Below are 24,209 nucleotides of genomic sequence, written 5' to 3'. Positions count from 1 at the left end.
TTGGCTATCCTAAATGGGATGACGATGGTTTTATCAAATCGATTAACTGTTTAATTATTACGATGATTCAAGTACACATGTAACAATTAACTCATCAGCAATTTTGGGGAACCACGGAAAACGTTTGCTTAGTGAGTACCCGTTTTCTTTTTTTTCTTTTTTTTTTCCTTTTTTAAAATTTGGACCCCCTTTTCTCCCCAATTTTCGTGGTATCCAATCGCTAGTAATTACTATCTTGTCTCATCGCTACAACTCTCGTACGGGCTCGGGAGAGACGAAGGTCGAAAGCCACGCGTCCTCTGAAGCACAACCCAACCAAGCCGCACTGCTTCTTAACACAGCGCGCCTCCAACCCGGAAGCCAGCCGCACCAATGTGTCGGAGGAAACACCGTGCACCTGGCCCCCTTGGTTAGCGCGCACTGCGCCCGGCCCGCCACAGGAGTCGCTGGAGCGTGATGAGACAAGGATATCCCTACCGGCCAAACCCTCCCTAACCCGGACGACGCTAGCCCAATTGTGCGTCGCCCCACGGACCTCCCGGTCGCGGCCGGCTGCGACAGAGCCTGGGCGCGAACCCAGAGACTCTGGTGGCGCAGCTAGCACTGCGACGCAGTGTCCTAGACCACTTCGCCACCCGGGAGGCCCCGAGTACCCGTTTTCTGAATTAACTCTTAAAGATATAAATCACATTTCAGTCATTCATTAATTGTTCTTCTATCAGTCTCGTTCTGAATGTCGCAAAACCCTTGGATATCTGCAGGAACCCTAAATGATGAATCAGCGATATACAAATTGGCTTAATTATATATTTACTAACTAACCACACACAATTACATACAAACAGAATAGGTTACACATTGATTACTACATACTGCAATAAAAAGTCCCTAGTGGACTACACCAATATGATGGAAAGGGAGGGACAAGTAAGAAAGAGCGGGAGAAAAGACAAAGGACTTCACAGCTGATAACTATGCCCATGGAAATGCTAATACTTTGCACGTGAACGGCCGCTCATTCTAAAAGAATTGTAATAAACTCTGCAAAAAAATGTAACGTCCTCTCACTGTCAACTGCGTTTATTTTCAGAAAACTTAACATGTGTAAATATTTGTTTGAACATAACAAGATTCAACAACTGAGACATAAACTGAACAAGTTCCACAGACATGTGACAGAAATGGAATAATGTGTCCCTGATCAAAGGGGGGGTCAAAATCAAAAGTAACAGTCAGTATCTGGTGTGGCCACCAGCTGCATTAAGTATGGCAGTGCATCTCCTCCTCATGAACTGCACCAGATTTACCAGTTCTTGCTGTGAGATGTTACCCCACTCTTCCACCAAGGCACCTGCAAGTTCCCAGAGATTTCTGGGGGGAATGGCCCTAGCCCTCACCCTCCGATCCAACAGGTCCCAGACGTGCTCAATGGGATTGAGATCCGGGCTCTTCCCTGGCCATGGCAGAACACTGACATTCCTGTCTTGCAGGAAATCACACAGAACGAGCAGTATGACTGGTGGCATTGTCATGCTGGAGGGTCATGTCAGGACCAGCCTGAAAGGAAGAGTACCACATCTTGGCCAGGTCGCAGTTGTAAATGAGAACGTGTTCTCAACTAGCCTACCTGGTTAAATAAAGGTGAAATTTAAAAACAAAATGGTTGTCTCTGTTGAAATCGCTGGTCCGTCTAGGGAGTAATTCGACAGAAAGTCTCTGTTGTGTCTGTTAGAATGGATCTTCCAGATGTATCAATGGTCGTTGGATAGGGAAGTGTTCTTCAGAATGGGATCGTTTCAAAGTACTATAGTCGAGGTTACTAGAATAGATACTTTTAAAAGGTATCTATAGGGTTGAGGAAATTGTTCTTCTCCCTCTTCCTCAGGTCGAGTTTCCTGGGCTAACAGTATTTAAACAGCTGCAAACTGAATGTTTCTGCGTAGTCTTCTTCACTCGAGAGTTAGAGGACCTTACTATTTCCTAGTATTGTAGTCTTTAAACCATTTCAACATGTAGCTACAGTACAGCTCTCTGGTCTATAGAGTAGTAACCGTAGCTACAGTACAGCTCTCTGGTCTATAGAGTAGTAACCGTAGCTACAGTACAGCTCTCTGGTCTATAGAGTAGTAACCATTTCAACATGTAGCTACGGTACAGCTCTCTGGTCTATAGAGTAGTAACCATAGCTACAGTACAGCTCTCTGGTCTATAGAGTAGTAACCGTAGCTACAGTACAGCTCTCTGGTCTATAGAGTAGTAACCATTTCAACATGTAGCTACAGTACAGCTCTCTGGTCTATAGAGTAGTAACCGTAGCTACAGTACAGCTCTCTGGTCTATAGAGTAGTAACCGTAGCTACAGTACAGCTCTCTGGTCTATAGAGTAGTAACCGTAGCTACAGTACAGCTCTCTGGTCTATAGAGTAGTAACCGTAGCTACAGTACAGCTCTCTGGTCTATAGAGTAGTAACCATTTCAACATGTAGCTCCAGTACAGCTCTCTGGTCTATAGAGTAGTAACCGTAGCTACAGTACAGCTCTCTGGTCTATAGAGTAGTAACCGTAGCTACAGTACAGCTCTCTGGTCTATAGAGTAGTAACCATAGCTACAGTACAGCTCTCTGGTCTATAGAGTAGTAACCGTAGCTACAGTACAGCTCTCTGGTCTATAGAGTAGTAACCATTTCAACATGTAGCTACAGTACAGCTCTCTGGTCTATAGAGTAGTAACCGTAGCTACAGTACAGCTCTCTGGTCTATAGAGTAGTAACCATAGCTACAGTACAGCTCTCTGGTCTATAGAGTAGTAACCGTAGCTACAGTACAGCTCTCTGGTCTATAGAGTAGTAACCGTAGCTACAGTACAGCTCTCTGGTCTATAGAGTAGTAACCATAGCTACAGTACAGCTCTCTGGTCTATAGAGTAGTAACCATTTCAACATGTAGCTACAGTACAGCTCTCTGGTCTATAGAGTAGTAACCGTAGCTACAGTACAGCTCTCTGGTCTATAGAGTAGTAACCATAGCTACAGTACAGCTCTCTGGTCTATAGAGTAGTAACCGTAGCTACAGTACAGCTCTCTGGTCTACAGAGTAGTAACCATTTCAACATGTAGCTACAGTACAGCTCTCTGGTCTATAGAATAGTAACCATTTAGTAGTAAGCATTGCCTATGTAGTAAGCATTGATTGTAAGTAGTCAACCACACATGACCAGAGACTCAGTACCTCTGTAATGGCCAGGAACACAAATCACCATCCCACAGCCACTGAATAGAAATCACAGATTAACCAGAGAGATAAACTCAAACACACGTCATCATCACTGCAGTAAGGATTTGTATCTGAGGATAAAATCAACCACTCAGGATCAGAGGCTCAACCCCGGACACCACTGGTGACCTCAAGATACCGACCACAGCTTCACCGCTCAGAGATCCGTCCACCAGCTGACGCCAGCGCTGCACTAGCGTATACACCCTTATGTTGTACTAGGGAAATGGTGTTAGCTGGGGGCTGACAGTGATGACTGGTGAAGAGCAGAATCAACAAGCATCATCCAGACACTATGTGAGAAGGTGTTATTAACGGTCACAGTCAGCCATTGGTATGTAAATGACAGCTGAAAAGTACCAGCGGCCTGGCTTTGGCCCCAAAGTGAGAATAGGACCTCCGGAGACATGGCCCGGTGAGACACGGGCGCCGGTCCACGTAGACGGTAACAGAAGTCCGGCCCGCGTAGACGGTAACAGAAGTCCGGCCCGCGTAGACGGTAACAGAAGTCCGGCCCGCGTAGACGGTAACAGAAGTCCGGCCCGCGTAGACGGTAACAGAAGTCCGGTCCGCGTAGACGGTAACAGAAGTCCGGTCCGCGTAGACGGTAACAGAAGTCCGGTCCGCGTAGACGGTAACAGAAGTCCGGTCCGCGTAGACGGTAACAGAAGTCCGGTCCGCGTAGACGGTAACAGAAGTCCGGTCCGCGTAGACGGTCACAGAAGTCCGGTCCGCGTAGACGGTCACAGAAGTCCGGCCCGCGTAGACGGTCACAGAAGTCCGGCCCGCGTAGACGGTCACAGAAGTCCGGCCCGCGTAGACGGTCACAGAAGTCCGGCCCGCGTAGACGGTCACAGAAGTCCGGTCCGCGTAGACGGTCACAGAAGTCCGGTCCGCGTAGACGGTCACAGAAGTCCGGTCCGCGTAGACGGTCACAGAAGTCCGGTCCGCGTAGACGGTCACAGAAGTCCGGTCCGCGTAGACGGTAACAGAAGTCCGGTCCGCGTAGACGGTAACAGAAGTCCGGTCCGCGTAGACGGTAACAGAAGTCCGGTCCGCGTAGACGGTAACAGAAGTCCGGTCCGCGTAGACGGTAAAAGAAGTCCGGTCCGCGTAGACGGTAAAAGAAGTCCGGTCCGCGTAATCTGAGCCTTTTAGGTAAATCACAGGAGGTAAATCCTGGATGGAAACGGACCAGAGGGGCAGGAGACATAAAGCCCGTCAGAAGAGAAGTGCTGATGTAGCATTAGGTCCACCTTGTCCATTAAAATGCATCCTAAGTCAGCACTCTTACTGGAAAACACTTTACGATACAAGCCCAGAGTACCACAACACCCCTAGTACCCTACACCGTGCACTACTGTTGTCCAGGGCCCATCAGACACGGTTTAATGGAGGCACACTGGCTACCACATACAACGGGCGCGTGCATGTGCGTATGTCTCAAAGCTGTCAGATCAGCAACTTATTACAATCTGATGGCTGTTTCTTCATCTCTGTGGAGAGGGAGACAGGGAGACTGAACAACACAAATAGGTAGTGGTAGAGATAGGGGGAGAGATAGGGGTAAATGTAGAGATAGGGGTAAACGTAGTGGTAGAGATAAACGTAGTGGTAGAGACAGGGGTAGAGATAGGGGTAGAGATAGGGGGTAGAGATAGGGGTAGAGACAGGGGTAAACGTAGTGGTAGAGACAGGGGTAAACGTAGTGGTAGAGACAGGGGTAAACGTAGTGGTAGAGACAGGGGTAAACGTAGTGGTAGAGACAGGGGTAAACGTAGTGGTAGAGACAGGGGTAAACGTAGTGGTAGAGACAGGGGTAAACGTAGTGGTAGAGACAGGGGTAAACGTAGTGGTAGAGACAGGGGTAAACGTAGTGGTAGAGACAGGGGTAAACGTAGTGGTAGAGACAGGGGTAAACGTAGTGGTAGAGACAGGGGTAAACGTAGTGGTAGAGATAGGGGTAAACGTAGTGGTAGAGATAGGGGTAGAGATAGGGGTAAACGTAGTGGTAGAAATAGGGGTAGAGATAGGGGTAAACGTAGTGGTAGAGATAGGGGTAAACGTAGTGGTAGAGATAGGGGTAAACGTAGTGGTAGAGGTAGGGGTAAACGTAGTGGTAGAGATAGGGGTAAACGTAGTGGTAGAGATAGGGGTAAACGTAGTGGTAGAGATAGGGGTAAACGTAGTGGTAGAGATAGGGGTAAACGTAGTGGTAGAGATAGGGGTAAACGTAGTGGTAGAGATAGGGGTAAACGTAGTGGTAGAGGTAGGGGTAAACGTAGTGGTAGAGGTAGGGGTAAACGTAGTGGTAGAGGTAGGGGTAAACGTAGTGGTAGAGGTAGGGGTAAACGTAGTGGTAGAGGTAGGGGTAAACGTAGTGGTAGAGGTAGGGGTAAACGTAGTGGTAGAGGTAGGGGTAAACGTAGTGGTAGAGACAGGGGTAAACGTAGTGGTAGAGACAGGGGTAAACGTAGTGGTAGAGATAGGGGTAAACGTAGTGGTAGAGACAGGGGTAAACGTAGTGGTAGAGACAGGGGTAAACGTAGTGGTAGAGACAGGGGTAAACGTAGTGGTAGAGATAGGGGTAAACGTAGTGGTAGAGACAGGGGTAAACGTAGTGGTAGAGATAGGGGTAAACGTAGTGGTAGAGACAGGGGTAGACGTAGTGGTAGTGATAGGGGTAAACGTAGAGGTAGTGATAGGGGTAAACGTAGTGGTAGAGATAGGGGTAAACGTAGTGGTAGAGATAGGGGTAAACGTAGTGGTAGAGATAGGGGTAAACGTAGAGGTAGAGATAGGGGTAAACGTAGAGGTAGAGATAGGGGTAGAGATAGTGGTAGAGATAGGGGTAAACGTAGTGGTAGAGATAGGGGTAAACGTAGTGGTAGAGATAGGGGTAAACGTAGTGGTAGAGATAGGGGTAAACGTAGTGGTAGAGATAGGGGTAAACGTAGTGGTAGAGACAGGGGTAAACGTAGTGGTAGAGGTAGGGGTAAACGTAGTGGTAGAGGTAGGGGTAAACGTAGTGGTAGAGACAGGGGTAGACGTAGTGGTAGTGATAGGGGTAAACGTAGAGGTAGTGATAGGGGTAAACGTAGTGGTAGAGATAGGGGTAAACGTAGTGGTAGAGATAGGGGTAAACGTAGTGGTAGAGATAGGGGTAAACGTAGAGGTAGAGATAGGGGTAAACGTAGAGGTAGAGATAGGGGTAAACGTAGAGGTAGAGATAGGGGTAAACGTAGTGGTAGAGATAGGGGTAAACGTAGTGGTAGAGGTAGGGGTAAACGTAGTGGTAGAGGTAGGGGTAAACGTAGTGGTAGAGACAGGGGTAAACGTAGTGGTAGAGATAGGGGTAAACGTAGTGGTAGAGACAGGGGTAAACGTAGTGGTAGAGACAGGGGTAAACGTAGTGGTAGAGATAGGGGTAAACGTAGTGGTAGAGATAGGGGTAAACGTAGAGGTAGAGATAGGGGTAAACGTAGTGGTAGAGACAGGGGTAAACGTAGTGGTAGAGACAGGGGTAAACGTAGTGGTAGAGACAGGGGTAAACGTAGTGGTAGAGACAGGGGTAAACGTAGTGGTAGAGACAGGGGTAAACGTAGTGGTAGAGACAGGGGTAAACGTAGTGGTAGAGACAGGGGTAAACGTAGTGGTAGAGACAGGGGTAAACGTAGTGGTAGAGATAGGGGTAGAGATAGGGGTAAACGTAGTGGTAGAGATAGGGGTAGAGATAGTGGTAGAGATAGGGGTAAACGTAGTGGTAGAGACAGGGGTAAACGTAGTGGTAGAGACAGGGGTAAACGTAGTGGTAGAGATAGGGGTAAACGTAGGGGTAGAGATAGGGGTAAACGTAGTGGTAGAGATAGGGGTAAACGTAGAGGTAGAGATAGGGGTAAACGTAGAGGTAGAGATAGGGGTAAACGTAGAGGTAGAGATAGGGGTAAACGTAGTGGTAGAGATAGGGGTAAACGTAGTGGTAGAGATAGGGGTAAACGTAGTGGTAGAGATAGGGGTAAACGTAGTGGTAGAGATAGGGGTAAACGTAGAGGTAGAGATAGGGGTAAACGTAGTGATAGAGACAGGGGTAGAGATAGGGGTAAACGTAGTGGTAGAGATAGGGGTAAACGTAGAGGTAGAGATAGGGGTAAACGTAGAGGTAGAGATAGGGGTAAACGTAGAGGTAGAGATAGGGGTAAACGTAGAGGTAGAGATAGGGGTAAACGTAGTGGTAGAGATAGGGGTAAACGTAGTGGTAGAGACAGGGGTAGAGACAGGGGTAAACGTAGTGGTAGAGACAGGGGTAAACGTAGTGGTAGAGATAGGGGTGAACGTAGTGGTAGAGGTAGGGGTAAACGTAGTGGTAGAGGTAGGGGTAAACGTAGTGGTAGAGATAGGGGTAAACGTAGTGGTAGAGGTAGAGGTAAATCTACACTGGAGTTACTTACCAAGACAACAGTGAATGTTCCTGGGTGGCTTAGTTACAGTTTTGACTTCAATAGGCTTGAAAATCTCTGGCAAGACCTGAAAACGGCTCTAGCAATGATCAACAACCAACTTCGAAGAGCTCGAATCCTTTTTTAAAGAATAAATGTGCAAATATTGTACAATCCAGGTGAGGAAAGCTCTTAGAGACTTACCCAGAAACACTCATGTATTGTGAATACTTATATAAATGAGATATGTCTGTATTTAACTTTCTGAAATTAGCCCCCCCCCCCCCCCAAAAAAAGTCATTTTTGTTTTCACTTTGTCATTATCGGGGGGTACTGTGTGTAAGAGGCTGTAACACAATGTGGTCATGTGGTCTGGGGGTCATGGGGTCTGGGGGTCATGGGGTCTGGGGGTCATGGGGTCTGGGGGTCATGGGGTCTGGGGGTCTGAATGGGGTCTGAATACTTTCTGAAGGCTCTGTACAACTATGTTATATGATTTATGAACGTCAAGGAAATATCAGATGGACTTTATTCAGCCGAGAGACTATTTCCAAACTAGCTTGCCGTTTGTCAATCCAAGCACAGTAAGCCGATGTGCCAGCACTTTACGAAAAGACCAAAGACCATAAATGGAATGTGCCAGAAAACCCTAGGCGGACGAGGATTTGGACACATCATTAAACACATTTTACCAGACTTAAAAATGGACGAATGAAGGAGCATCATGCTCTCTCTCCCCGTGTAAAGAAATCCCACTGCAACCACAACACACACACACCCAGGTACCGAGGTGGGACACACAGCAGACCTGTCAAACCAACAGTTTCCCGGTCATCGCTGGCTTTGTGACTGATAGATCGCTAGAAGAGGAGTTTCAGTCATTCTAGAGGGAAAGGGCGAGAAACTTTATGACCAAGCGAAAAATAGCATAGTTCATTTAAGTGGAAAAAGTTGCAATCTGAAAATGAGTGTGTAACCGTCTGTATGGCGGCCAGCCGGCGCTGCTCGTGGTAAACACTGGTAGTGTTGTCCTGTCGTCAACTGCATATCTCCGTCCTAATTAGCATGTCATTAGTAGGTTTCCTGATGTAGAGAAAAACGTTCTAACCACAGTACAGACCGTCATTATAGCTCTACAGGAAGTAAAACAACTACGGAATCCTGACAGACCGGCTGACTGACAGACCGGTTGACTGACAGACCGGCTGACTGACAGACCGGCTGGTTGACAGACCGGCTGGTTGACAGACCGGCTGGCTGACAGACCGGCTGGCTGACAGACCGGCTGGTTGACAGACCGGCTGGTTGACAGACCGGCTGGCTGACAGACCGGCTGGTTGACAGACCGGTTGACTGACAGACCGGCTGGTTGACAGACCGGTTGACTGACAGACCGGTTGACTGACAGACCGGTTGACTGACAGACCGGCTGGTTGACAGACCGGCTGGCTGACAGACCGGCTGGCTGACAGACCGGTTAACTGACAGACCGGCCGACTGACAGACCGGTTAACTGACAGACCGGCCGACTGACAGACCGGCCGACTGACAGACCGGTTGACTGACAGACCGGTTGACTGACAGACCGGCCGGTTGACAGACCGGTTGACTGACAGACCGGCCGGCTGACAGACCGGCCGGCTGACAGACCGGCCGGCTGACAGACCGGCCGGCTGACAGACCGGCCGGCAGACAGACCGGCCGGCCGACAGACCGGCCGGCCGACAGACCGGCCGGCCGACAGACCGGCCGACCGACAGACCGGCCGACCGACAGACCGGCCGACCGACAGACCGGCCGACCGACAGACCGGCCGACCGACAGACCGGCCGACCGACAGACCGGCCGACCGACAGACCGGCCGACCGACAGACCGGCCGACCGACAGACCGGCCGACTGACAGACCGGTTGGTTGACTGACAGACCGGTTGGTTGACTGACAGACCGGCCGACTGACAGACCGGCCGACTGACAGACCGGTTGGTTGACTGACAGACCGGCTGGCTGACAGACCGGCTGGTTGACAGACCGGCTGGTTGACAGACCGGCTGGCTGACAGACCGGCTGGCTGACAGACCGGCTGGTTGACATACCGGCTGGCTGACAGACCGGCTGACTGACAGACCGGCCGACCGGCTGACTGACAGACCGGCCGACCGGCTGACTGACAGACCGGCTGACTGAGAGACCGGTTGACTGAGAGACCGGTTGACTGAGAGACCGGTTGACTGAGAGACCGGTTGACTGAGAGACCGGTTGACTGAGAAACCGGCTGGTTGACTGGGGTTCTGACCTGCTGAAGTCGACCTTGGCCAGTAGCTCCCTTCTCGTCCGGCTCTCCTTCTCTCTCTTTAACTCCATCTCTTTTTCTGCAGACAGGAAGTCTTCGTACGGAGCGTCATCGACGTCAAGGTCACCTGATAGGATGAACCTACGGAGGGGGAGGGGCATCTTTAGAACTGTTGTAAACGGTGTTTTTATAAACTAACAGTGATGAATATTCTACCAGGTGTTTGAGCACGGCAGATATAAACTAACCGTAATATATAACCAGTCAACAGTTTGGACAGCTACTCAATCAAGGGTTTTTATTTATTTTTTACTATTTTCTACATTGTAGAATAATAGTGAAGACATTAAAACTATGAAATAACACATATGGAATCATGTAGTAACCAGAGAAGTGTTAAACAAATCAAAATATATTTTATATTTGAGATTCTTCAAAGCAGCCACCCTTTGCCTCCATGATGACAGCTTTGCACAATCATGGCATTCTCTCAACCAGCTTCATGAGGTAGTCACCTGGAATGCATTTCAATTAACAGGTGTGACTTGTTAAAAGTTAATTTGTGGAATTTCTTTCCTACTTTAATGCGTTTGAGCCAATCAGCTGTGTTGTGACAAGGTAGGGGTAGTATACAGAAGATAGACCTATTTGGTAAAAGACCAAGTCCATATTATGGCAAGAACAGCTCAAATAAGCAAAGAGAAACGCCAGTCCATCATTACTTTAAGACATGAAGGTCAGTCAATACGGAATGAGTAGTTGTGTCCAACCTTTTGAATGGTACATTCTACGTAAAGGCATCGTGCTATCCAGTATCACTATAGTCAAACAGGAAGTGGTGTGTACGTACCTGCCACCGTCCTCTCTGCTCCCGATGGCGATGAGGGCCTCCAGATCGGTCCCCTTCAGGCCGTACTGCAACAGCTCCTTAGCAGCATCCACGTTCTCTGGGACGCGCTCAACACACTCATGGAGAACCCACGACCGCTTACGGATCTTACTCTACACACACAGACAGACAGGCAGGCAGGCAGACAGACAGAGACAGACAGACAGGCAGACAGACAGGCAGAGACAGGCAGAGACAGACAGACAGACAGGCAGAGACAGGCAGAGACAGACAGACAGGCAGACAGACAGACAGACAGGCAGACAGGCAGAGACAGACAGACAGACAGACAGACAGGCAGAGACAGGCAGAGGCAGGCAGGCAGACAGGCAGACAGACACAGATAGGGAGAGAGACAGATTGTTCTAATATGTACACAATAAAAATACTATCATAACTATTGACACACATTGTGAGAGCAGTGTAGCAGTGTGTGTGGTGTGTGGTGTGTGGTGTGTGGTGTGTGGTGTGTGGTGTGTGGTGTGTGGTGTGTGGTGTGTGGTGTGTGGTGTGTGGTGTGTGTGGTGTGTGTGGTGTGTGTGGTGTGTGTGGTGTGTGTGGTGTGTGGTGTGTGGTGTGTGGTGTGTGGTGTGTGGTGTGTGGTGTGTGGTGTGTGGTGTGTGTGGTGTGTGGTGTGTGGTGTGTGTGTGTGTGTGTGTGTGTGGTGTGTGGTGTGTGTGTGTACCAGGTAGTCCTGTATGGAGGCGATGCTGACAGTGCTCTTCCTCCACTGTCTCTGGTAGACCAGGTCTGAGTCTAGACCGTATGCCTGGGCCAGGGAAAGGGCCTCCCCGTACTCCTCATTATCTATCTGGAGAGACACACCATCATCATCATCATCACCACCACCACCATCATCATCATCATCACCACCATCATCACCACCTAAAAATCTACTAGCCAATCAGATGCTTCTACCAGCCAAAATGTATTTCCCTCGAAAGTTACAGCAACAAAACAGATGAACACACTTTGTAGTGTTTCTAAAACAATACATGTATTACTAGTAAGATGTAACTAATGTGGAATATTATTTAATTCAACTTATAACCAAAATATCACAATGAGAGAAATGTTCACCTGCCCTTTTAAGGGCTGGAGGTTACCGTGGTAACACGGTTGTTTGTGCCTGTGAGTCTGACTAGTAAACGGGTCGTCTTTGTTTCCCCTGGCAGGTGAAATTCAAACGTAGAAAAACGACCTAGCTTGTGAACAAAAACAACGCAACTGGCCAAGAAACACAAGGACAAAGTCTCACTAAAGTAGACTTTCGTTTCCAGTAAATTACACCAACTTGTATTACTGTGCTCAGCACTTATTAAAACAAATCTTTCCCTCAGCTCTTCAGGTGCGCACAGCCCCCAGACAGGCAGTGTTGAGGTGGAAAAGGCTAGATAGGATTCCTAGTTCTTTAACTTTGTGCGATTTAATTTACCAGCTATGAAACAAAACAGGCAGAAATATATGAAGACATCTGCTACAGCATTTATTTTACTGTAAATGTGACGTTACTTGACGTTTTATTCACAAATACGAATATGTGCCTTTGGTTACTTTGACTACTTGGGAATGTCAGTCGGCCATTTTGTATTTTGGGAATGTCGGCCATTTTGTATTTTGGGAATGTCAGCCATTTTGTATTTTGGGAATGTCAGCCATTTTGTATTTGGGGAATGTCAGCCATTTTGTATTTTGGGAATGGTGGTCGAGTGTGCGTGAGCTTGGTGTGTGTGGTCATCGTCATGGTGACTTACCTTCCTTTGGTACAGCTCTTCAGGTGTGGTGGAGCGTAGGCTGACCAGACGGTAACTCTTGACGACGGTGCGGGGACGTTTCCGTGGCGGCGCGAAGCGTTCCATCTCGGTGACGTAGTACAGCCCCTGCTTCACGTAACCGGAGTAACGGGCCTTGGCTGACGACTCTTCATCAGAGTCAGAGTCTCCTTCCTCACCCTCCTCATCCTCCGTAGCCACACCGCCCATGTTACTGTCCAGACGACCTCTCTTCTGTGCCAGACGCACTTCACACTGGGTGTGGGGGGGTAGTGGGGGACGAGAGGAGAGAAAGGGGGGAAGAGAGAGGAGAGAAAAGGGGGGAGAGAGAAAAGGGGGGGAATAATTGGTGATATGTTGTGTGAACCGGTAACCCGTAATATAACGTGTGTGGTAGGCTGAATCCTCTCTCCTCTTTCCAGTCAGTGCTGGTCTTTCTTATTGACGCTGCGGTCTCTGCATCAGCCATGTCCTCCTCACTAGCGTCTTCCGTTAGGGCCGCGGTCTCTGCATCAGCCATGTCCTCCTCACTAGCGTCTTCCGTTAGGGCTGCGGTCTCTGCATCAGCCATGTCCTCCTCACTAGCGTCTTCCGTTAGGGCCGCGGTCTCTGCATCAGCCATGTCCTCCTCACTAGCGTCTTCCGTTAGGGCCGCGGTCTCTGCATCAGCCATGTCCTCCTCACTAGCGTCTTCCGTTAGGGCCGCGGTCTCTGCATCAGCCATGTCCTCCTCACTAGCGTCTTCCGTTAGGGCCGCGGTCTCTGCATCAGCCATGTCCTCCTCACTAGCGTCTTCCGTTAGGGCCGCGGTCTCTGCATCAGCCATGTATCAGCCTCTTATACCCATCCTTTGCCATTCATAAATCCATTTCCTAGGTTTCCTTTAAGAGATGAAGGCCATATCGCGACAGACAGACCAGTGAGGAAGTCTGGTCAGTAAAACCAGAGATCCTGTATAAACTGATGAGATGTTCATCTCCACCTCTCAATGGGAGTTGTCGTCCCAAAATGTGGTCTGCTTATCGGACGGCTTGTGAAGGTAAACTTCTGTTTACCACCAGGGTCATGTTGCTAAATTCTCTAAACTAAATCGTCAGCCGATTGAGTTCTGTGGGCTTGTTATAGGCCCTCGTCCCAGTTTCCCCAAAACCATCTTAAAGCTATTGTTCATCATTACAACCCTCGTAGCAACATAACTCATTCTCAGAGACGTTACCCAAAAACATTGTCGTTAACGTTACACTTGTAAAAGCTGGAAATGTAACTCCTGCCTTGTTGAACAGCGAAGTGAGACGTTAGAGGACTTTATGCCCCCCTGCATCACTTTATACAACAGAAGACCTACCCTGAACACAGAATCCCATTGTTCTGACGTTATCGGTGTTACAGAGAGAGAATAAATCAAGTTGACTACAAATACAAAGTTGACAATGTCTTTGCAATTGATACAAACAAGACACGTATAAAAAGATGACTCAAATGAAAACTGAGATGAATTCAAATCAACAGTAAGCTATAGGCCAGTAGGGGCCCTCGAGGGGGAGGGGCCGTCGAGGGGGAGGGGCAGGGTCCGCCGAGGGGGAGGGGCAGGGGCCGCCGGGGGGGAGGGGCCGCCGGAGGGGGAGGGGCCACTGGAGGGGCAGGGGCCGCCCTCCCTCCTGCCAGCCAGCCCTCACTCCCGCCTGCCCTCACACCCGCCAGCCCTCACACCCGCCAGCCCTCACACCCGCCAGCCCTCACACCCGCCAGCCCTCACACCCGCCAGCCCTCACACCCGCCAGCCCTCACACCCGCCAGCCCTCACACCCGCCAGCCAGCCAGTCCTCACTCCCTCACTCCCGCCAGCCCTCACTCCCGCCAGCCCTCACTCCCTCCCGCCAGCCCTCACTCCCTCCCGCCAGCCCTCACTCCCTCCCGCCCGCCAGCCCTCACTCCCTCCCTCCCTCCCGCCAGCCCTCACTCCATCCCTCCAGCCCTCACACCCGCCAGCCCTCACACCCGCCAGCCCTCACACCCGCCAGCCCTCACTTCCTCACTCCCGCCAGCCCTCAATTCCTCCCTCCCGCCAGCCCTCACTTCCTCCCTCCCTCCCGCCAGCCCTCACTTCCTCCCTCCCTCCCGCCAGCCCTCACTTCCTTCCTCCCTCCCGCCAGCCCTCACTCCCTCCCTCCCGCCAGCCCTCACTTCCTCACTCCCTCCCGCCAGCCCTCACTCCCTCCCTCCCGCCAGCCCTCACTTCCTTCCTCCCTCCCGCCAGCCCTCACTTCCTTCCTCCCTCCCGCCAGCCCTCACTTCCTTCCTCCCTCCCGCCAGCCCTCACTCCCTCCCTCCCTCCCGCCAGCCCTCCCTCCCTCCCTCCCGCCCGCCAGCCCTCACTCCCTCCCTCCCGCCAGCCCTCACTTCCTCACTCCCTCCCGCCAGCCCTCACTCCCTCCCTCCCTCCCGCCAGCCCTCACTCCCTCCCTCCCGCCAGCCCTCACTTCCTCACTCCCTCCCGCCAGCCCTCACTCCCTCCCTCCCGCCAGCCCTCACTTCCTTCCTCCCTCCCGCCAGCCCTCACTTCCTCCCTCCCTCCCGCCAGCCCTCACTTCCTTCCTCCCTCCCGCCAGCCCTCACTCCCTCCCTCCCGCCAGCCCTCACTTCCTCACTCCCTCCCGCCAGCCCTCACTCCCTCCCGCCCGCCAGCCCTCACTCCCTCCCGCCAGCCCTCACTCCCTCCCTCCCTCCCTCCCGCCAGCCCTCACTCCCTCCCTCCCTCCCGCCAGCCCTCCCTCCCTCCCGCCAGCCCTCCCTCCCTCCCGCCAGCCCTCCCTCCCTCCCGCCAGCCCTCCCTCCCTCCCTCCAGCCCTCACTCCCTCCCTCCCGCCAGCCCTCACTTCCTCACTCCCTCCCGCCAGCCCTCACTCCCTCCCTCCCGCCAGCCCTCACTTCCTTCCTCCCTCCCGCCAGCCCTCACTTCCTTCCTCCCTCCCGCCAGCCCTCACTTCCTTCCTCCCTCCCGCCAGCCCTCACTCCCTCCCTCCCTCCCGCCAGCCCTCCCTCCCTCCCTCCCGCCCGCCAGCCCTCACTCCCTCCCTCCCGCCAGCCCTCACTTCCTCACTCCCTCCCGCCAGCCCTCACTCCCTCCCTCCCTCCCGCCAGCCCTCACTCCCTCCCTCCCGCCAGCCCTCACTTCCTCACTCCCTCCCGCCAGCCCTCACTCCCTCCCTCCCGCCAGCCCTCACTTCCTTCCTCCCTCCCGCCAGCCCTCACTTCCTCCCTCCCTCCCGCCAGCCCTCACTTCCTTCCTCCCTCCCGCCAGCCCTCACTCCCTCCCTCCCGCCAGCCCTCACTTCCTCACTCCCTCCCGCCAGCCCTCACTCCCTCCCGCCCGCCAGCCCTCACTCCCTCCCGCCAGCCCTCACTCCCTCCCTCCCTCCCGCCAGCCCTCACTCCCTCCCTCCCTCCCGCCAGCCCTCCCTCCCTCCCGCCAGCCCTCCCTCCCTCCCGCCAGCCCTCCCTCCCTCCCGCCAGCCCTCCCTCCCTCCCTCCAGCCCTCACTCCCTCCCTCCCGCCAGCCCTCACTTCCTCACTCCCTCCCGCCAGCCCTCACTCCCTCCCTCCCGCCAGCCCTCACTTCCTTCCTCCCTCCCGCCAGCCCTCACTTCCTTCCTCCCTCCCGCCAGCCCTCACTTCCTTCCTCCCTCCCGCCAGCCCTCACTCCCTCCCTCCCTCCCGCCAGCCCTCCCTCCCTCCCTCCCGCCCGCCAGCCCTCACTCCCTCCCTCCCGCCAGCCCTCACTTCCTCACTCCCTCCCGCCAGCCCTCACTCCCTCCCTCCCTCCCGCCAGCCCTCACTCCCTCCCTCCCGCCAGCCCTCACTTCCTCACTCCCTCCCGCCAGCCCTCACTCCCTCCCTCCCGCCAGCCCTCACTTCCTTCCTCCCTCCCGCCAGCCCTCACTTCCTCCCTCCCTCCCGCCAGCCCTCACTTCCTTCCTCCCTCCCGCCAGCCCTCACTCCCTCCCTCCCGCCAGCCCTCACTTCCTCACTCCCTCCCGCCAGCCCTCACTCCCTCCCGCCCGCCAGCCCTCACTCCCTCCCGCCAGCCCTCACTCCCTCCCTCCCTCCCGCCAGCCCTCACTCCCTCCCTCCCGCCAGCCCTCACTTCCTCACTCCCTCCCGCCAGCCCTCCCTCCCTCCCTCCCGCCCTCCCTCCCTCCCGCCAGCCAGTCCTCACTCCCTCACTCCCTCCCGCCAGTCCTCCCTCCCGCCAGCTAGCCCCACTCCAGCCAGTCCTTGCCCCCTCCTCACAAACACCACAACCCCCTTCACCCCCCCCACTCCTTACCTCCAGACTGAAGAAGCCCCCGTCGTGGGCGGCGGTAACCCGTGGCGATGGTTGGAACCACTCACAGCTCTTCCCCAGGAGGTTTTGAAGTGTTCTGACAGACGACACGGTCAGAGAACCAGAACAGCGGGCCAAGATCAGCACACAGTCTGACCACCAGGACACCTCACACAGAGAGTAGTACGCCTCCTTGTCTGGGGGAGAACACACACACACACATTATCCTACACACACACACACACACACACACACATTATACTACACACACACACACATTATACTACACACAGAGAGTAGTACGCCTCCTTGTCTGGGGAGAACACACACACACACACACATTATACCTCACACAGAGAGTAGTACGCCTCCTTGTCTGGGGAGAACACACACACACACACACACACACACACATTATACTACACACACACACACATTATACTACACACACACTAACATAATACACACATTATACTACACACAGAGAGTAGTACGCCTCCTTGTCTGGGGAGAACACACACACACACACACACACATTATACTACACACAGAGAGTAGTACGCCTCCTTGTCTGGGGAGAACACACACACACACACACACACACACACACACACACACACACACATTATACTACACACAGAGAGTAGTACGCCTCCTTGTCTGGGGAGAACACACACACACATTATACTACACACACACATTATATTACACACACAGAAATTATACCACGCACAAACACACCACATTATACTACACACATACACACACCACGCATTATACCACACACACACATTATACCACACACATATTATACAGGGACAGCCCGCCCCGGCGCTCAGGGACAACCCGCCCCGGCGCTCAGCGACAGCCCGACCCGGCGCTCAGCGACAGCCCGACCCGGCGCTCAGCGACAGCCCGACCCGGCGCTCAGCGACAGCCCGACCCGGCGCTCAGCCATAGCCTGTTACCTTTGATTTTCTTCCTCTTCTCCAGAGAAGTCTTCCATTCTGGGTTGATCTCCTCAAATCCTGGCTACAAACAGAGAGAGAGAGACATTTTCAAATTCTTTATATATCTGTGTAATCTGAGGGAAATATGTGTCTCTAATATGGTCATACATTGGGCAGGAGGTTAGGAAGTGCAGCTCAGTTTCCACCTCATTTTGTGAGCAGTGAGCACATAGCCTGTCTTCTCTTGAGAGCCATGTCTGCCTACGGCGGCCTTTCTCAATAGCAAGGCTATGCTCACTGAGTCTGTACATAGTCAAAGCTTTCCTTAAGTTTGGGTCAGTCACAGAGGTCAGGTATTCTGCCACTCTATACTCTCTGTTTAGGGCCAAATAGCATTCTAGTTTGCTCTGTTATTTGTTGTTAAGTCTTTCCAATGTGTCAAGTAATTATCTTTTTGTTTTCTCATGATTTGGTTGGGTCTAATTGTGCTGTTGTCTTGGGGCTCTGTGGGGTGTGTTTGTGTTTGAGAACAGAGCCCCAGGACCAGCTTGCTTAGGGGACTCTTCTCCAGGTCCATCTCTCTGTAGGTGATGGCTTTGTTATGGAAGGTTTGGGAATCGCTTCCTTTTAGGTGGTTGTAGAATTTAACAGTTATTTTCTGGACTTTGATAATTAGCTGTAATCGGCCTAATTCTGCTCTGCATGCATTATTATTTGGTGTTTAACATTGTACAGTAGTCTAGTAGCAGACAGAACCTCTCCTATCCTCTCTCTCAACCCAGTAGCAGACAGACCCTCTCCTAGCCTCTCTCTCAACCCAGTAGCAGACAGACCCTCTCTCTCAACCCAGTAGCAGACAGACCCTCTCCTATCCTCTCTCTCAACCCAGTAGCAGACAGACCCTCTCCTATCCTCTCTCTCAACCCAGTAGCAGACAGACCCTCTCCTATCCTCTCTCTCAACCCAGTAGCAGACAGACCCTCTCTCTCAACCCAGTAGCAGACAGACCCTCTCCTATCCTCTCTCTCAACCCAGTAGCAGACAGATCCTCTCTCTCAACCCAGTAGCAGACAGACCCTCTCTCTCAACCCAGTAGCAGACAGACCCTCTCCTATCCTCTCTCTCAACCCAGTAGCAGACAGACCCTCTCCTATCCTCTCTCTCAACCCAGTAGCAGACAGACCCTCTCCTATCCTCTCTCTCAACCCAGTAGCAGACAGATCCTCTCTCTCAACCCAGTAGCAGACAGACCCTCTCTCTCAACCCAGTAGCAGACAGACCCTCTCCTATCCTCTCTCTCAACCCAGTAGCAGACAGACCCTCTCCTATCCTCTCTCTCAACCCAGTAGCAGACAGACCCTCTCCTATCCTCTCTCTCAACCCAGTAGCAGACAGATCCTCTCTCTCAACCCAGTAGCAGACAGACCCTCTCTCTCAACCCAGTAGCAGACAGACCCTCTCCTATCCTCTCTCTCAACCCAGTAGCAGACAGACCCTCTCTCTCAACCCAGTAGCAGACAGACCCTCTCCTATCCTCTCTCTCAACCCAGTAGCAGACAGACCCTCTCCTATCCTCTCTCTCAACCCAGTAGCAGACAGATCCTCTCTCTCAACCCAGTAGCAGACAGACCCTCTCTCTCAACCCAGTAGCAGACAGACCCTCTCCTATCCTCTCTCTCAACCCAGTAGCAGACAGACCCTCTCCTATCCTCTCTCTCAACCCAGTAGCAGACAGACCCTCTCTCTCAACCCAGTAGCAGACAGACCCTCTCCTATCCTCTCTCTCAACCCAGTAGCAGACAGACCCTCTCCTATCCTCTCTCTCAACCCAGTAGCAGACAGATCCTCTCTCTCAACCCAGTAGCAGACAGACCCTCTCTCTCAACCCAGTAGCAGACAGACCCTCTCCTATCCTCTCTCTCAACCCAGTAGCAGACAGACCCTCTCCTATCCTCTCTCTCAACCCAGTAGCAGACAGACCCTCTCCTATCCTCTCTCTCAACCCAGTAGCAGACAGAACCTCTCCTATCCTCTCTCTCAACCCAGTAGCAGACAGACCCTCTCTCTCAACCCAGTAGCAGACAGACCCTCTCCTAGCCTCTCTCTCAACCCAGTAGCAGACAGACCCTCTCTCTCAACCCAGTAGCAGACAGACCCTCTCCTAGCCTCTCTCTCAACCCAGTAGCAGACAGACCCTCTCCTAGCCTCTCTCTCAACCCAGTAGCAGACAGACCCTCTCTCTCAACCCAGTAGCAGACAGACCCTCTCCTAGCCTCTCTCTCAACCCAGTAGCAGACAGACCCTCTCTCTCAACCCAGTAGCAGACAGACCCTCTCCTAGCCTCTCTCTCAACCCAGTAGCAGACAGACCCTCTCTCTCAACCCAGTAGCAGACAGAACCTCTCCTATCCTCTCTCTCAACCCAGTAGCAGACAGAACCTCTCCTATCCTCTCTCTCAACCCAGTAGCAGACAGACCCTCTCCTATCCTCTCTCTCAACCCAGTAGCAGACAGACCCTCTCCTAGCCTCTCTCTCAACCCAGTAGCAGACAGACCCTCTCCTATCCTCTCTCTCAACCCAGTAGCAGACAGACCCTCTCCTAGCCTCTCTCTCAACCCAGTAGCAGACAGACCCTCTCCTAACCCTCTCGACAGCCAGCCAGCCCTCAGATTATACACACACACACACACACTCCCGTGGTTACCTGTAGTTGTTGATCCCAGGAGACCGTCTGTCTAAGAGAGGGGAGGTCCCATACAGACAGACGTCCAGAGAAATGGATGACGGCCAGGAGCGACCCGTCAGGAGACAGACTCATACGAAACACACCGTCCTGCACACACACAGTTACACGAACACAGAGTTAGAGAGAGAGTTAGAAGAAGCCAGGAGGGAGAAGAAATGAGGGACGAGAGAGGTACCTGTTCATTGTTGTGTCTCGAGAAGAGTCTGAAGCTGGGGACAGTGAAGAAGCCTTTCTTCTGGTTCTAAATGACAGAGAGAGACCAGGTTACAATACAAAGGGTGTTCCAAATGATCAAACGTAACTATTTTGCTCAATAACAATAAAGACTAATTAAATTAAAATGAAATGTTTTAAATGGACAGTTAGTTTACATTGGCGTCAGGTCTCTAGACTATTGTTTTCCAGAGGCAAGACAACAGAGATGGTAGCCTCTGATTCAGAAAGGAAGACAACAGAGATGGTAGCCTCTGATTCAGAAAGGAAGACAACAGAGATGGTAGCCTCTGATTCAGAAAGGAAGACAACAGAGATGGTAGCCTCTGATTCAGAAAGGAAGACAACAGAGATGGTAGCCTCTGATTCAGAAAGGAAGACAACAGAGATGGTAGTCTATGATTCAATATATATAATAGTGCCCTACAATATAGTTTATAGAGCCCTACAATATATATAATAGCGCCCTACAATATATATAATAGCGCCCTACAATATATATAATAGCGCCCTACAATATATATAATAGCGCCCTACAATATAGTTTATAGCGCCCTACAATATAGTTTATAGCGCCCTACAATATATATAATAGCGCCCTACAATATAGTTTATAGCGCCCTACAATATAGTTTATAGCGCCCTACAATATATATAATAGCGCCCTACAATATAGTTTATAGCGCCCTACAATATATATAATAGTGCCCTACAATATAGTTTACAGCGCCCTACAATATATATAATAGCGCCCTACAATATATATAATAGCGCCCTACAATATAGTTTATAGCGCCCTACAATATAGTTTATAGCGCCCTACAATATATATAATAGCGCCCTACAATATAGTTTATAGCGCCCTACAATATATATAATAGCGCCCTACAATATAGTTTATAGAGCCCTACAATATAGTTTATAGCGCCCTACAATATAGTTTACAGCGCCCTACAATATATATAATAGCGCCCTACAATATATATAATAGCGCCCTACAATATAGTTTATAGAGCCCTACAATATAGTTTACAGCGGCCTACAATATATATAATAGCGCCCTACAATATAGTTTATAGCGCCCTACAATATATATAATAGCGCCCTACAATATATATAATAGCGCCCTACAATATATTTTACAGAGCCCTACAATATATTTTACAGAGCCCTACAATATATTTTACAGAGCCCTACAATATATTTTACAGAGCCCTACAATATATTGGCATGGTCAAATAATAATCAGGAATAAATGTCAGTTGGCTTTTCATAGCCAGAGCCCTACAATATATTTTACGAAGCCCCAATAAAATCCGTAAACATTTCATAATTCTAAAGGTACTCACAGTGCAGGTGTCGTCCTCGTAGCTGGTGACCTGTTTGTAATGGGGCGACCCAGACAGAGCTCTCCAGGCTGTGAGGCCACACCGGGTTGCCCTGGACGCATCATCAACACCCGACTCACAACCTCCCACCAGCAGCAATCTGACACACACACACACACACACAAACACACACTTTTATCTCTGTTGTTTACACCAGTACTATACCAAACAATGACAAGGCAGGCTCCATTGTATCCTCTGGTTTAAAACACTGGACACTTCAATGAGGTAGGCTGTCTGTGCACTGACCCGATTACCATATTCTACTAAAACACGGACCGCCCCGATTACCATATTCTACTAAAACACGGACCGCCCCGATTACCATATTCTACTAAAACACGGACCGCCCCGATTACCATATTCTACTAAAACACGGACTTCCCCGATTACTATATTCTACTAAAACACGGACCGCCCCGATTACCATATTCTACTAAAACACGGACTGACCCGATTACCATATTCTACTAAAACACGGACCGACCCGATTACCATATTCTACTAAAACACGGACCGCCCCGATTACCATATTCTACTAAAACACGGACCGCCCCGATTACCATATTCTACTAAAACACGGACCGCCCCGATTACCATATTCTACTAAAACACGGACCGCCCCGATTACCATATTCTACTAAAACACGGACCTCCCCGATTACCATATTCTACTAAAACACGGACCGCCCCGATTACCATATTCTACTAAAACACGGACTGACCCGATTACCATACTCTACTAAAACACGGACTGACCCGATTACCATACTCTACTAAAACACGGACTGCCCCGATTACCATACTCTACTAAAACACGGACTGCCCCGATTACCATACTCTACTAAAACACGGACCGCCCCGATTACCATACTCTACTAAAACACGGACCGCCCCGATTACCATACTCTACTAAAACACGGACCGCCCCGATTACCATACTCTACTAAAACACGGACCGCCCCGATTACCATACTCTACTAAAACACGGACCGCCCCGATTACCATACTCTACTAAAACACGGACCGCCCCGATTACCATACTCTACTAAAACACGGACCGCCCCGATTACCATACTCTACTAAAACACGGACCGCCCCGATTACCATACTCTACTAAAACACGGACCGCCCCGATTACCATACTCTACTAAAACACGGACAGCCCCGATTACCATATTCTACTAAAACACGGACCGCCCCGATTACCATATTCTACTAAAACACGGACCGCCCCGATTACCATATTCTACTAAAACACGGACCGCCCCGATTACCATATTCTACTAAAACACGGACCGCCCCGATTACCATATTCTACTAAAACACGGACCGCCCCGATTACCATATTCTACTAAAACACGGACCGCCCCGATTACCATATTCTACTAAAACACGGACCGCCCCGATTACCATATTCTACTAAAACACGGACCGCCCCGATTACCATATTCTACTAAAACACGGACCGCCCCGATTACCATATTCTACTAAAACACGGACCGCCCCGATTACCATATTCTACTAAAACACGGACCGCCCCGATTACCATATTCTACTAAAACCCGGACCGCCCCGATTACCATATTCTACTAAAACCCGGACCGCCCCGATTACCATATTCTACTAAAACACGGACCGCCCCGATTACCATATTCTACTAAAACACGGACCGCCCCGATTACCATATTCTACTAAAACACGGACCGCCCCGATTACCATATTCTACTAAAACACGGACCGCCCCGATTACCATATTCTACTAAAACACGGACCGCCCCGATTACCATATTCTACTAAAACACGGACCGCCCCGATTACCATATTCTACTAAAACACGGACCGCCCCGATTACCATATTCTACTAAAACACGGACCGCCCCGATTACCATATTCTACTAAAACACGGACCGCCCCGATTACCATA

At 51.1% G+C, this 24,209-nt stretch overlaps 1 protein-coding gene across 1 annotated transcript in view; it reads right to left on the bottom strand.

Annotated features, from left to right (window-relative positions):
- Positions 1-24,209, bottom strand: part of nbas (NBAS subunit of NRZ tethering complex) — a 346,091-nt gene that overhangs the window by 295,329 nt on the left and 26,553 nt on the right. Inside the window, exons 10-18 of the mRNA XM_055911766.1 lie at positions 22,244-22,382; positions 20,857-20,922; positions 20,640-20,768; positions 17,954-18,017; positions 16,989-17,182; positions 12,644-12,916; positions 11,575-11,700; positions 10,851-11,002; positions 10,004-10,141 (exon numbers count right to left, since the gene is read on the bottom strand). Coding sequence (XP_055767741.1) covers positions 10,004-10,141; positions 10,851-11,002; positions 11,575-11,700; positions 12,644-12,916; positions 16,989-17,182; positions 17,954-18,017; positions 20,640-20,768; positions 20,857-20,922; positions 22,244-22,382 — 1,281 coding nt within the window. The remainder of the gene's footprint in view (positions 1-10,003; positions 10,142-10,850; positions 11,003-11,574; positions 11,701-12,643; positions 12,917-16,988; positions 17,183-17,953; positions 18,018-20,639; positions 20,769-20,856; positions 20,923-22,243; positions 22,383-24,209) is intronic.

This window comes from Salvelinus fontinalis, unplaced genomic scaffold, assembly GCF_029448725.1.
Source record: "Salvelinus fontinalis isolate EN_2023a unplaced genomic scaffold, ASM2944872v1 scaffold_0091, whole genome shotgun sequence".
NCBI classification, from domain to species: domain Eukaryota; kingdom Metazoa; phylum Chordata; class Actinopteri; order Salmoniformes; family Salmonidae; genus Salvelinus; species Salvelinus fontinalis.
This window is presented reverse-complemented; position numbering and strand designations above follow the sequence as displayed.